General features: G+C 44.0%; 1 protein-coding gene across 1 annotated transcript in view; it reads left to right on the top strand.

Moving 5' to 3' along the window:
* Positions 1-14470, top strand: part of LOC127049021 (maestro heat-like repeat-containing protein family member 2B) — a 47231-nt gene that overhangs the window by 23815 nt on the left and 8946 nt on the right. Inside the window, exons 21-32 of the mRNA XM_050949230.1 lie at positions 106-132; positions 459-581; positions 995-1074; positions 1838-1973; positions 2130-2225; positions 3107-3211; positions 7184-7307; positions 9061-9173; positions 9845-9997; positions 11148-11302; positions 12693-12855; positions 13306-13499. Coding sequence (XP_050805187.1) covers positions 106-132; positions 459-581; positions 995-1074; positions 1838-1973; positions 2130-2225; positions 3107-3211; positions 7184-7307; positions 9061-9173; positions 9845-9997; positions 11148-11302; positions 12693-12855; positions 13306-13499 — 1469 coding nt within the window. The remainder of the gene's footprint in view (positions 1-105; positions 133-458; positions 582-994; positions 1075-1837; positions 1974-2129; positions 2226-3106; positions 3212-7183; positions 7308-9060; positions 9174-9844; positions 9998-11147; positions 11303-12692; positions 12856-13305; positions 13500-14470) is intronic.

Genomic DNA, 14470 nt, shown 5'->3' with positions numbered 1-14470 from the left:
AGTGATTTCTCTCTGCTCCACATTCACCAGACAGGACGTTTTGAGGTTGTGTGTTATGTGGGACTATCTACATTGCTAATAGCTGTTTTGCATTTCGTTTTTCAGGTACTGGGCATCACTGTTGCGAACAAGGTACAGTCTAAATAATCTGCCCTCAGCTTTTGCGTTTTCTATACACAAGTTGCTGGTTTAAATTGCACAGAGCTTGGTTTCCTTGCTACATCAAGCAGGAGTCCTGGCTGCTCTGGTGTAAGTGGACCTGGATTTATTTATTTGAACCTGGGTTTTCTCTTCTTCTGAGGTGGGTTCAGAGCCAGGGTCCTCTACCTTCTGGGGTCTGCGGGCACCTCTCTCCTTCCCTGAGGCTAGATTTAAATCCTGATCTTTATCTTCTGGGCTGTGGTTCTTCTCTCAGGTTCTCATCCACATCCTCTTGTTTCTCCTTCTGGATTATGTAGGACATGGACCTAAAATTAACCCTCATCCACAATGTCATGGAGATTAGCTGTGCCCTCTTGGAGACCAGAGACTCCCAGGAGTTCGAATTCTCTTACAAACTGGAGCTCCTTGGCTACATGCTGGTGAGTGATTAGGAGCTTTGAGGACTGAAGTACAAAGGCGTTTGTTGTAATGTAATAAGACTGGTTTTCCAGGGGGATGTTATTTTATCCATTGGCTGTGATTATACTACTGCAGTCTCATGAGCTACCTGCATGGCACCCAGAATGCTGGGTCCACTCTGAGCTTGGCAGGGATGCTGACATCTTGTGAGCTGTAACTGGAAGGAATGGCTTGTGTCTTGTGAGTTCTCTTTCTGTCCTCTGTATAGAGTGTAGATGGCCCTACGGTTCATTTCTGAGGAAGAGAGCCTGCTGAGCACAGTGTCTGTTTATTCCAGGTCTGACAGATGGCCCTGTTTCAGGGTGTGAGAGGAAGGCCTCTCTGCCTTTCAAATCCATTTCCCATTTTTAATGTCCCTATTCATGCATTTCAGGACTTCATTAAAAAGGAACCACTGCATTCCCTGGCATCTCCAGTTCGCTACATGGCAATTCTTGCCATTGGACATCTGAGGTAGGCTATTTTCTGCCATATTTCCTGGCACTGTGATGCATTCTTATTTGTTAATTCATGAGTGTCAGGTTGGGAGCAGTCTAATGCCTGCAGAGTTTGGCTCACCAGGGCCGCCCGGGGGAAGCAAGTGGGGCAATTTGCCCCAGGCCCTGCAGGAGCCCCCATGAGAGTTTTTCAGGGCCCCTGGAGCAGGGTCCTTTACTCTGGGGGCCCTGGAAAACTCTCACGGGGCCCGGGCCCCCGGAGTTTCTGCAGCTCCAGGTCTTCGGCGGCAATTCGGTGGCGGGGGGTCCTTCCGCCCTAGGGCCCATCGCCGAAGTGCTGGGTCTTCGGCTGTAATTCCCCGTCGCCGAAGACCCCAGGCCCCCTGAATCCTCTGGGTGGCCCTGTGGCTCAAATGCTGCTCACCAGCAGGACTTTAGTTCTTAAGGATTTGAATGTGTCTGTTCAGAGGCTTGTGCTCGAAAGACATGAGATTGGAGGTTGTGGAGTATGCAGTACAATGGAGCAGAGTTCAGATGGGGAGGGAAGTGTCTGGCTAGCTGGCAGCGGGAGGGAAACTTCTGGGTTTCTATGAAAAGGGGACTTGAAGTTTTAGCTTTACTTCTAGATGAGCCAATACTTAATAGAGGTGCAAAGCGAAGTGTTGTTTGCACTTGGGGTTCTAGATTGGGACGCTCACTAGTTATTGGACCTAATTCTTTTACTTGGAGGTGGTTCTGAGTCTAATGCATGACTTTTCTCTCTATCTTTCTTCTGCCAGCAAACTCAAACCATCTCTGACCTTGGAGGAAAACCGTGAGCTTCTTGATCAGTGCTTCAAAAGCTTATTTCCCCTTCCTCCCTTGGAGATGATGAAAAAGGAAGGCGAGACAGCAAAGGATGCTCTGCTTATACAACAATTCTCCTCTGGCACCATCCACTGTATTTCTGCCCAGCCAGCACTGGGTGATGGCAGTCATACATGGCCTCCCTGGCAAGGCATGGTTAGCTTTCCCTGGCCCCCACACACAAATGATCTGTGCTGAGCCTCACTCCTTCTCTTCTGGTTTCAGTCACTCTACGTGAGGTCCTTGGAAGCCCTTGGCAAGCTAATGGAGACTTTGCTGGAGGAAGAACCAACCGCAGACTGGTTCCAGGAAATGTTTGAAGTGAGTAGAGCATTGAACCATGGTGGAGATTGTTTCTTGTGTTACAGCAGGGAAGAGTTGGCGATTTAGGGAGTCAAGCTTCAGTTGTGGAGGAATTTTCCACAATGGACTGAATTTTAGGGAGAAAGTACCAAATTCTTCCCGGGCAAAGCGGGCATATGCCGCACTGAAATCCACGGAAGCTTTGCCATTTTATGCCAGGGCTGGATTGGGACCAAGTTCTTACAGTGTCGTTGACACTACTTGGAGCGGCAACAAAATCACCCCTGCAGTAGCCAAATCCAGGAGAACCAGCTGAAACTGATCACTTCTTCCAAGAGGAATTCATGAATATTGAGTTAGGCCCCGTGTATGGAAACTCATTCAGAGGAGACTTCCTGTTCCTCAGACACGGACAGAATATCGTGAAGAGCTGAGGAGTGGGGAGTTTGATGCATCTTCAGTATAAAAATGAAGTTCTAAAAGGAGCTGGGCTGGGGGGACTTCTCTGCTCTTATTCAAATTAATAAAAAGAAATACTTCTCTCTGTCATTTTGCCACTCACTGTGGGAGAAGTTGCCCAGGAAACAGACCACAGCAGCAGACATCAAACAGCATGCAATGTGCTTGACAGCTCCCATCAGACAGTCTACAGCAGACATCACATAGACGGGCCTAGATTCATCTCTCATGTAACTCCTTTGGCTTCAATCACCAGAGGTGAATCTGGCCCCTGGGACTTGTATATATTAGGGGCTCTTCCATTAGACATGTAATTCCTTTGCTACTTGGAGGTGAGATGCTTTGGAGAGGGATTTTAGTAACTATTAAACCTGTTTAAGAGGAACTTTGGGAGGGATTTTCTGGTACTAACTTTGTCCGTTCCCCTGCTCTACCAACAGCTCCTAGCGACATGGTTCAGTTCAGGGAAGGAGTGGGAGAGAGAAAGGACCTTGCAGGCTAGCACTCAGCTGCTGACTGCCTATCAAGAGACAGTTCATAGCACAGTGAGTATAGCCGTACTCTTCCTTGAGCTGACTTCTCTGCTTCTATCAGATCTGACACTCAACGCAAATGCATGAAAAACTCTTCCAGGGCAGCAGCTGGGGTTTCAAGGTGACTAAGATCCCTCTGCTTCCATAAGAGAGAGGTTTACACAACAATGCTGTGACCACATTGCGGGCAGACTGCAAGAATTAGAGGGCAGACAATCCCCCAGACTGATGGCTTATTCTATAATTAGATTCACCAAGTCAACAACAAAAGAGCTTCCACCCTACTTAAGAAGATGCCAAATGCATTCCCCTTTTGGCATTCCAGACATTGGCTCCCATCTAAATATCCATGTCTTGGAAGAGAGGGGAGGGATAGCTCAGTGGTTTGAGCATTGGCCTGCTAAACCCCAGGTTGTGAGCTCAATCCTTGATGGGGTCATTTAGGGAACTGGGGTAAAAATCTGTGTGTGGATTGGTCCTGCTTTGAGCATGGGGTTAGACTAGACGAGGTCCTTTCCAACCCTGATATTCTGTGTCTAATATAGTGAGGGGTTACTGAAAACCTGATTCACCATATGTGGGGTTCACTAATCATAAAGGCCCAGATGCTTATCCTCAGGTCATTCCCAAATATCATGCTGTTTGTTAGAAGAGAGTTACAAATGGTTAAAGGATCAATATCCAGACAAATGACTTTCAATGTTCATAGTTCAGGATCACAACAGTGATGGACTAAACTGCTAGTCTGTAAAAGTCTCTCTGGAATCATCCCAACAGATCAGAATCCAAAGGCAGCTTAGATGTAAAGTCTGTTAGATTTTCCAGGTTATTCCAAATGACTATTTGGAAGATCTCTGTCCTATGGCTTACACTTTCCCTGTTCAAAGTTTAAGCAGACTAGAGATGATAGGATCAGGCCCAAGCCTTTTCTTTTATAGCTATTCTATCAGGCTGACAAGCCTACCTCACAGAAATTGTCACAGAAAGACCTTCCCCCAATGCAGATGACCCGTTGTACTTTGCTGTGAAGATAATCTACTATTTCCTGTGCATACACAGTAAACTAGTTACATTCATTCACATAAGGTAATTAGCCATTCTTCCATTACTACACAGATAGTTAAGCTGAAGATAATGTAGAAATGACTGGTTTCCTGAAGTGTCTTACATCTTTGATTTTAAGGTTAACTGAACAACTTGCATACATAATTAAGGCAATTAAGCCATGAAAGGGAATTAACATCTACAAGCTAATTTGGTTACATTGTGAAACTTCTAACCGGGTATAGATAACCACAGACAAATACACTTAGCATCTATTGTTCATTTTTGAATGAGTTGATGATTGCTAGTCTAATATATCTCTTTGAAATTCACATGCAAGTGAACTGTCTTGATACAGTAGAAGTGCCTTTTGTTAAGTTATTATGGATCATACACAGGTTGACTGGTCTGCCAGTGTCACAAATGCATTCTTGGTTCTTATGCTTCCAGGATGCTAAAGCTGAATTTCTATGTAATCAGCTAAGAACATAAAACATAAGAGTGGTTATCCAGGATCCCGCAGAAGAATGGTTCATCTAGCCCAATATCCTGTCTTCTGACAGCGGTGGGTGCCAGATGCTTCAGAGGGAATGAACAGAACAAGGCAATTGTCAAGTGAACCATCCCCTGTTGGACAGTCCCAGCCCCAGCTTCTGGCAGTCAGAGGTTTAGAGATACCCAAATCATGGCGTTGCATCCCTGATCATGTTAGCTAATAGCCAGTGATGGACCTATCCTCCGTGAACTCACCTAATTTCTTTTGGAACCCAGTTATACTTTTGGCCTTCACAACATCTCCCTGACAATGAGTTCCACAGATTCACTGCATTATGTGAAGAAATGTTTCCTTTGTTTGTTTTAAACCTACTTCCTATTAATTTCATTGGGTGACCCCTTGTTCCTGAGTTATGTGAAGGGCTAAATAACACTTCCTTATTGACTTTCTCTACACCAGCCATGATTTTATAGACTTCGATCATATTCCCTCTTAGTCATCCCTTTTCCTAGCTGAAAAGTGTCTGTCTTTTTAATCTCTCCTTGTACGAGAAGTTGTCCTATACACCTAATAATTTTTGTTGCTCTTCTCTGTACTTCTTCCAGTTCTAACATCTTTTTTGAGATGAGATGAGCAAAACTGCACGCAGTATTCAAGGTGTGGGGGTACTGTAGATTTATATAGTGGCATAATGATATTTACTGTCTTATTGTCGATCCCCTTCCTAATGGTTCCTAACATGTTGTTAGTGTTTTTGACGGCATGTTGAGCAGATGCTTTCAGAGAACTTATACACAATGACTCTGAGGTCTCTTTCTTGAGTGATAACAGCTAATTTAAACCCCATCCGTTTGCATATACAATTGGGAATATATTTTCCAATGTGCATTACCCAGTTCAGTACAGGAATCAGAGGCACAATGTTACCAGATGTGCCCGTTACTTTGGGTAGGCTCATTAATTAGGGTTACTCTTCTGTGGGGAGGGTGCCGGAGTGGTTCTGTAATTCTATTAATGTGTTGCTTATGTCATTTGTGTGTTCATATGGAGCTCTACTCCTTCCTTCTACAAGTCCCCTCCCAATGTAGCTCTCTGAAGGACCCAGGTTCCCCAGGGCTAATAACTAGAACTAGACACATACACACACACACACATACTAGCAGAGCAAGTCAATCAGCACTCCCCAGCTGATCCCCTTATATGTCCCTGTATTCAGTGGGCTGGGTTAAGCAGCACTTTCAGCTGCGCCCCCCACCCTTATGTGCCCCAAGTTTAACACGTTCCTATCACACTTTCACATTACAATTGTATAGATAGTAATCCACTTGATGAGCAAACTCCACAGTATTTTGGGGCACTACAGGGATCTTTAGCTTAGGTACAAAAAGTGTTGCTGCAGAGTAAATGGGGGAAGCTAACAAACAAAAGAGTAAAATTCAGAGAGAGAGAGAGAGAAGCAACCCGCTGAACTATAATAGTTATTCATTGAATCATAGTGATAACTACACCAGGAGGGCTAAACAAACATAACAGTTACATTTTAAAGGTTAATATCTGAGGTAGAAAAGAAAACAGAGAGAGAGATGGATCTCACCCACTCCATGAGGCTTGAACTGGTCGGGATTTCCAGGTGATGGTGGTAGCTCAGAGTCCTGAGTGCTGGAGACAGGCAGAGCCCCCAGCACGATCAGTCAGGAGATGGAATCCCAGTGGAACTGATGCAGAGTTTGGGTCTATACATCAGAACCTTACTTGGGCATAGGTAGAGGGTTTTGTAGAGAAAATACAATGGTTCAAGGGAGAACACTGGATTTGTTTATGGGTAAACTGATGGCTCAAGGGTTTTCTTTAGGTTAGACAATAGGAGCTAATCACTCTTGGCTATGGGTGTTGTTTTCTTTTGAGGAGCTCACAGGGCAACTAGGATGCTTCAGTATTTTGGGATATGAGTCAAAGATTTATTACTAGAATTGGTCTGATAATTGCTGAGCTGGCTGTGTGCAGGTGTAGGTTCATTAACATCTGGAGCAGGGATTCCCATGATTCAATGCGTTCCTGCTTTTCTGGTCCCAGAGTTCAGTGCGGTTCTCTGTTCTTCATTCTTTATGCTAATCCCTATTCCATCTTTCATGCAATTGAGGCTAGTGGAGTTGTCTCTGTTCTTCATTCTGTATGCAAATGGAGATGTCTTAATCTTGTCATCCTTGTCAGGAGGGGTCTAGATGTGTCTCCCCAAACCCTTCATTGTTCTCTGCAAGCCTTTTCTCTGATCAGTTTTGGTTCAAACAGAGACGGGGGTTGGGGGTGTCCTTCATGAGTCACACAGGCTAGATACTGTGCCCTGGTTCCCCAAAAACACAGAGCTGACGGGTATCAACAATAAAGATGGCAAGTGAAGTCTAGAACAACTGGAGAATATTCATTCTTTATTCTTCCTTAATTAGACTCAGGAAACTTTTAATCAGTTTGGATCTCTGATTGGACGAATAGCACCATACAGCTGTGATTCACTGGCCATGTCCCGTCAGTGGGTGGTTGACTGTATCAGCTGCCTTCTCAGTATGCAAGGTGAGGAGACTATTAGTAAGTATAAGTAATTCTTCACTATAAGCAAGTATAAGTAATTCTTCACCTTCTTTCACTATTGTAATGTCCATTTTTCTGCCTGTCTAGTTCTTTCTGTCCTGTCTGTTGGCACTTAGAGAATAGCGTGGTGGGCATCTTATAAATACCTCATTAGAAGAGACAATTATGATGTCTAAAGAGCCTAGCACACTTCTGGGAACTGTACAAATAATAAATGGTCTGCACCAGGTAGATAACTGCTCAATTCCTTAGGGCTTGTCTACACGGGGACACTAAGGAAAGTTAATCCAAATGAACTAAAACTGTAAATTTAAAGTGGCATTAAACACATGTGTGGATGCTCTGATTCTGAATTGATTATAGTGAATTACAAGAATTAAACTAACCTGAGATAAGGCCCCTATAATTCTAAATAAATGTGTCCGCATACGTGTTTAATGAAGTTTAACTAATGCATTTTGAAAATAAATTTGGATTAGCTTTCTTGACTATCTTCATGTAGACAAGCCCTTGGTACTAAACATTTTCATTCTCTTTACCCTGCCACTGGCTGTATTGGAGGGGTTTCCTGGAATAATTCTTTAAACTAAAAGTTCTTCCAGCAGCCCTCTGTCATGAACATTCAAAGCTATTGGAGTAAGTGTAGGCCATTTTCCCCTTTGTGAAAGAGTAGGACAGGGGTAGGCAACCTATGGCACGAGTGCCGAAGGCGGCATGTGAGCTGATTTTCAGTGGCACTCACACTGCCCAGGTCCTGGCCACCAGTCCAGGGGGCTCTGCATTTTAATTTAATTTTAAATGAAGCTTCTGAAACATTTTTAAAGCTTTATTTACTTTACATATAACAATAGTTTAGTTACATATTATAGACTTATTGAAAGAGATCTTCTCAAAACATTAAAATGTATCACTGGCAAGCGAAACCTTAAATTCGAGTGAATAAATGAAGACTCGGCACACCACTTCTGAAAGGTTGCCGACCTCTGGAGTAGGATATTCTTTTCACCTAATGGGATAGAGCTTGGTTATCATTTAAGGGCATTTCCAGTTAGGGTCACCAGACAGCAAATGTGAAACATCGGGACGGGGTGAGGGATCACAGGAGTCTATATAAGAAAAAGACCCCAAAATTGGGACTGTCTCTATAAAATCGGGACATCTGGTCGCCCTATTTCCAATTATTATTAATCAGTCCTAGAAAACAGTGTTGATGATTCAGAAACAGAATAAGGGACTCCAAACTTTTAAATGTACAACATAGAAATCCCAGCATTGTTTAGAAGTGATGGATGAGCCAGGGTTTCCTGCCAAAGTTTTTGTCCATCCCCATCTCTTTTACAATGAGAGTTTGGTGGAGGGATTCACCTCTACATTGGAACCTCACATCTACCTACATGAGTTGTACTTGAATATGAGATTAGATTTAAATACTGAGAGCAGAGAGGCTACTGAAAGCAGACACACCCAGAAAGCTGCTCCAAGCAGAATATGGTGCTTGTTCAATCCTGTATCAGTCACAATAACATACCACTACTGTTAACTTTCAGACATTTAGGGTGTAATCTCGACTCCATTATAGTCAACAGGAGTTTTGCCATTGACTTTGATGGGGCCAAGATTTTACACTGTGCTAATAACAGCATAGCACATGGATCCTTCTGTATGAATGTCCATGCAGTAGAGGTTCAGTTTCATTAATCATTATAGTACTTTTTCCTCCTTTTCTCCACTCCAGGCCAGCCCATGAACCTGGGGTCAGCGGAGGAGGAGCTGAATTGTCTCCGTGAAGAACTAACAACAGCTCCAGACCCTGAGGCTCTGTTTCAGGCATCTTCCAAAATGGCCAGGGTAACTGACTCAAAAAACTTGTGCGGATGTTCTAGTGACCAGGCACTGTTCATTTTACATTTACGCTTTCATGATGCCTTTCTGTACTTCGAGCAAGCTGTGGGTGTGGGGCATTCGTTGCCTGTAACCAGCAAGATGCTTTTCATAGATGTGTGCCATGTAAAAACCAGATTCCACAGAATGTTGCATGTGCATGAAAATGCACATGCAGAGGCACACACGTGTACCTATCCAGCCATCCATGAGAAAAAACTGTGTTAGTGGAACATCAAGCTGAGAAACCACCCAGTCTTCATTCTGTCACCTTGTGGGTTTGCCTTAGCCTATATTTGTGTGCATGCCTCTCTTGACTTCATTTTATAGGTTGTAAAAAGATGCAGTGTATCTAAGAGAATACAAACTGGAAACTTACCTCCTGCATATGCAGTATAATGTTATGCTAACTGTGCAACAGAGGCTTTGCCTCGAACCTGATATCATTAGTGTAGAATACAAAAAAGGAGTATATAGACTATAGAGAGAATTTGAATCCCAAATGGTTAGCTGGACATAAGACTAATTAACAATATGCTGATTCATAGATCTTTTTCCATGGAGATATTAGACCTCCATTTATAAAGTGCTGGAGCCAAACATCATAGCAGTCCCTCCTGTTTTTGCTTTGTTCCCAGGTTGTTAGTGAGTATTTCCCTTCCAAACAGGCCACAGACTTTATTGAGGCCACAATGGATAGTATGCTGTCTGCTAGCCCCACCTGTGCCACGGCAGCTGGACTATGGCTGAAGATCATCCTACAGGAGTGTGGAGATGCCATGCTGGATGAGGTAAAACGGGAAACTGGAGAGGTTTTCTGCCTAAACTCTAGGCTTTTAGATCTTTGCCCTCATGTGTAATGAACAAAAATCTTGCTGTTTCTCCCCCTCGGACACAGAATCGATTCCATCTCTGTTCCTACCCTAAGATAGGCAATGGCAGAATCAATAGCAGTAGACAGAGAGAATCCAAGGGAAAAGGAAGGTGGTTGGTTATTTATTTGTCTAGCTTGTTGCCACAGTATTCAGCCAAGAAAGGCTTGAAAAAACAGGCTCTGGGGAAAAGACAAGAAGACAGAATGATTAGCACTTGGAGGCATCCAGTTCTTAGGAGGCCTATGGCTAAGAACTACCTGGATAAAAATAGCCCTGTAGTCATTCCCAGTGAGTCTGGAGCCTGGGCACTGAGACCCACCCTCTTGCCAGGTTTCAGAGCCTGGGCTCCAGCCCGAGCACTAACAACTACACTTTTACACTCCTGTGGGATGTTTTTTTTTGCTGTGTAGACGTACCCTTTAAGAATAGGAGGAGGGAGGGAGAAAACTAGAGTGTCTTTGGGATCCACTATTTGTATGCTTTATTCTGGAGCCCAGTGCATTAGGGCTAGATGAAAGGAGCACTCCACAAATCTTCTAACAAGGCTGGTGAAAGGCCTCAGGACAGGGAACCCTCACAGCAGAACTGCCACGTTTGCACAGTGTTTTGAAGATGTGAAGGGCTAGGAATGAATATGAGAGGTCATTGCCTGTTCATAGTCCCAGGCATTTTCACACCGTGTTTAAAGCACTTTCATGTTTTGTGCTTGTGGTTGTTTATGAACTCTGCATCGTTTGAGGTAAATGGTCAGATTTGGCTGCTTAAATCACACCTGCAAAATCTGGGCAAGCAAAGCCTTCTCTTGTGCATGCGAACTGGTTTATTTAATGCATAGTTGGGCACCACCCCATTAACTTACCTGGTATGTATATGTGTGTGTCAGTGTTAATTTTTACAGCCAAGTGTGGGCAATTGTTGTGGGTTAAAGTTACGCAGACATAGTTGAATGTTTGTTTCTTGAGGAATTTCAAAAAAAGCAGCAAAAGGCTAAATAAAGTTTTTGATTCTGTAGACTGAATAGAGGGAAAGAATAGGGACATTTCTTTCTGGTTTTTGTTCCTTCCAGGTGCCAACTATCCTGGATATAATATATAGCCACATGTCTAATATCCAGGAGGGCAGCTTGAGGCGGTTCCTGCTGGAGGCAGTGTCCATTCTAGCTCACCATCACCTAGAGGCAGTGATCTCCAGCCTCCTCAGCAAACGTCTGCCGATGGACAGGTATACACTGCTATCTATTGCATTCATCTTGGTAAAACATGGATCCCACAGCTTTACTGGGAACTGTAGGGCTTCATTTAAGCAGCAGATAGTTTGGGATAATTCCTGACGGTTAATAGCCTGGGTCTTTCTGCAGGAAGGTCCAAGAGCATGTTAAGGTGGGGTGCGGAGAGAAATTAATTGTCATTCTGTTTCCATTAATTCATAACTGCTTTGACATCCTAAAGACCTATCTTTACTGGTATAACTGGAGTGTATTGTTGGAAACATCTACTTCTCTAGCAGAGCCGGCTACAGGGTTTTTGCTGCCCCAAGCAGCAAAAAGGAAAAAAAAAAAAAGCTGTGATCGCGATCTGCAGCTCTACCACCGCCGCTTCAGTCTTCGGCGGCAATTCGGTGGCTGGTCGTTCTCTCCGAGAGGGAGTGAGAGACCAGCCGCCGAATTGCCACCGAAGACCCAGACGTACCGCCACTCGCTGTTGGCCGCCCCAAGCAGCTGCTTGCAGGGCTGGTGCCTGGAACCGGCCCTGCTCTCTAGACACCTGAATTGTCCTCACTCTGGAAATTAGCAGTGGCTGTTGATTTCCTGGTAGCATGACAGCTTCAAGTCCAATCCCTGGCTGATTACAAAGAATAGGGACAATATAATCATCAGGCCTCCACTTGGTATCAGAGAGGGTGTGGCTGCTAGAATAGAATTGCCATTCTTGGTATTTAAAACTGAGCTGGAAGCAGATCCATCATTTCATTTAAAGATCCCTAAGTGAGTTATCAATTACCAGTGCTGGAATCTAAGACCATAAGAACGGCCATAGTGGGTCAGACCAAAGGTCCATCTGACCCAGTATCCTGTCTTCTGACAGTGGCCAGTGCCACATGCCCCAGAGGGAATGAAAAGAACAGGTAAATGTCAAGTGATCCATCCCCTGTTGCCCTGTCCCAGCTTCTGGCAAACAGAGGATAGGGACACCATTTGTGAAGGGGACCTAGGATGGCCATGAATATTCGTTCTCATAGTTGTCTGTCTAGTTAATAGGAATGTGGCTTTTCTTTCATCAACTTGCCTTCCAAACCTTAGATCTTTGGGAGCCACATACTCATGAGTCCATATTTACTGAGAAGTGGGAAAACAGGAACTGAGGTTGGCGCTCTGTGTCCTGTCCTTCTGAAGTCTAGTATTAATGGTTAGGCTGCAGTAAGACTAGGTCACTTAACCTAGTTCTGTAACTGGAAACTCAATATTTAAACAGGAGGAGCATTAAAGGAGGACAGTACTCCTAACTTTCTCCTCATAGGCAAGGAGATAATTTGGTCTTTACTTAAATATGACACATTCAGTCTGAGCCACAGAAGTCTCCAGGGGTTACATGTAACTTCCGTTAAATTGCAGTGACACCACTGAGCTGTGGAGATCTCTGGGGGGAGACCCCTTGCTTGCCACTCAAGTCCTACAGGTCCTAATAGAAAAAATAAAGACTTCAACAAGCCAAGAAGGAAGCGTCACCTCAGAGACTGAAACTGACAGGCATTTGGCAGCTGCTGAACCTCTCTCAGTAAGTTAGATGACAGACACGTCTTTCAGGCTTTCTTCTGCCCTGTGACAATCGTGCTGATGGAAAGCTAGAAATGTGGTAGAATATTGCTGTGTAGGCACTTCTCCTCTGATGTACTGTTCCCCTGAGTCCAGCTCTGCTGTCTGTGGAACAAATACGGCAGTTTTAGAGTATGTGGCTGATTTACTTAATAACATCTGGCAATAAGAAAGTCTTTGAACCAGGTTTCTCACAGTGCTTTACAAATATTCCTTAGGACTCACAACATGCCTTGGTAGGTCATACACATTTTTATAGATGTGGGAAACTGAGCCACGAGTTAAGGGAGTTGCTCACAGTCATTCAAGTTACTGGCAGAAGTGAGAATTTAGTAGAGCAGATATCAGAAGGGGAGAGAGGGTGTGATGGTGTTGGGAGGAGATTTCATTTTTTACCATGCTCTCCTTTCAGGCAACATGTGCCATCTCTGAGGTGGTGTCAGCACTGCAGTCGAGGAAAGCTGTGCAGGAGCTGCTCCCAGAGTTGTTTCCTGTTCTCCTGCAGCAGGTCAGCCGAACCTTAGGCCAAAAGATGCCTTTGCCAGTGATAAGCAGCCAGGAGCCATTCCGAAAAGACCGACAACATACTGAGGGCAACCCTTGCCGGTAATTAGAAGGAAGGGAGAGAAACAAAGAGAATTCCAATAGAGTTGTGTGACACTCCCCAGGAGTTCCCAAGGTTATGAGGCACTTTACCAACGCCTGCCCTTAGAGTGAGGAAGTCTTGTCTGTGTCTGCTGTGGGTCAGTTCCCTAAAATGATCAGGCTCTGGCAAAACAAGTACTGCCATCCAGGCCTCCTCAGACCCTAGTCTCTTTGTACAGGTTAGTGATAGGCACACACCAACCCCCGAGTCTTCTGACCATTCCGTATAGTGTCCAGACCTTTATCCACTGAACACCCACATAATTACCAGGCCTGCTGTTCCCAATGGAACAGTACGCACCAGTTTATTACTTATACTTTAGACTCTATACTTTATACTGTATTACTTATACTCTATAGTGCAAAACACACAGCACTTAGATATATTTATAATGCAAACAAGAACAGAGATGATCAAAGAACAGAGATTCCAGTGATAGTGAGTAAGAATGCAAGCAAAAAGTGGTTACATGTAAAATGAAATCATAACATGCTCCTAGGGACTAAACTTAACCAACAGGTTAACCTCCTGTCTAAAGATGTTTCTCACTCAATATTCTCAACCAAGCCTGATAGCGACCCCGCTGTCCTTCTCGCTGTCCATCTACTTCCTATGTGAAAGATGTCCCCCAAATATACTAGAGCAAACCTTTGATGTATACCTCAAAATTGGTTCCTCACCCCCTGTCTACTTCCTGTTATTTTCTTTCTTTCTTTGAAGTTCTCACAGTCCTTCTGAACTGAATGTGAACCCTACATGCTTAGTTTACATGTAAACAAACAGATGGGAGAAACATTTTTTGCCTGAAAGAAAACCATTTTTTCACCTTTCCTGATGACTAGTCCCTAGACACAGATCATAAGAATGTAATTTTCAATGCATATACATGGCTCTTTACACAGCATCTTTAGATACGTTTCACAATGATATT

This window comes from Gopherus flavomarginatus, chromosome 4 (genome assembly GCF_025201925.1).
Source record: "Gopherus flavomarginatus isolate rGopFla2 chromosome 4, rGopFla2.mat.asm, whole genome shotgun sequence".
Taxonomy (NCBI): Eukaryota; Metazoa; Chordata; order Testudines; family Testudinidae; genus Gopherus; species Gopherus flavomarginatus.
This window is presented reverse-complemented; position numbering and strand designations above follow the sequence as displayed.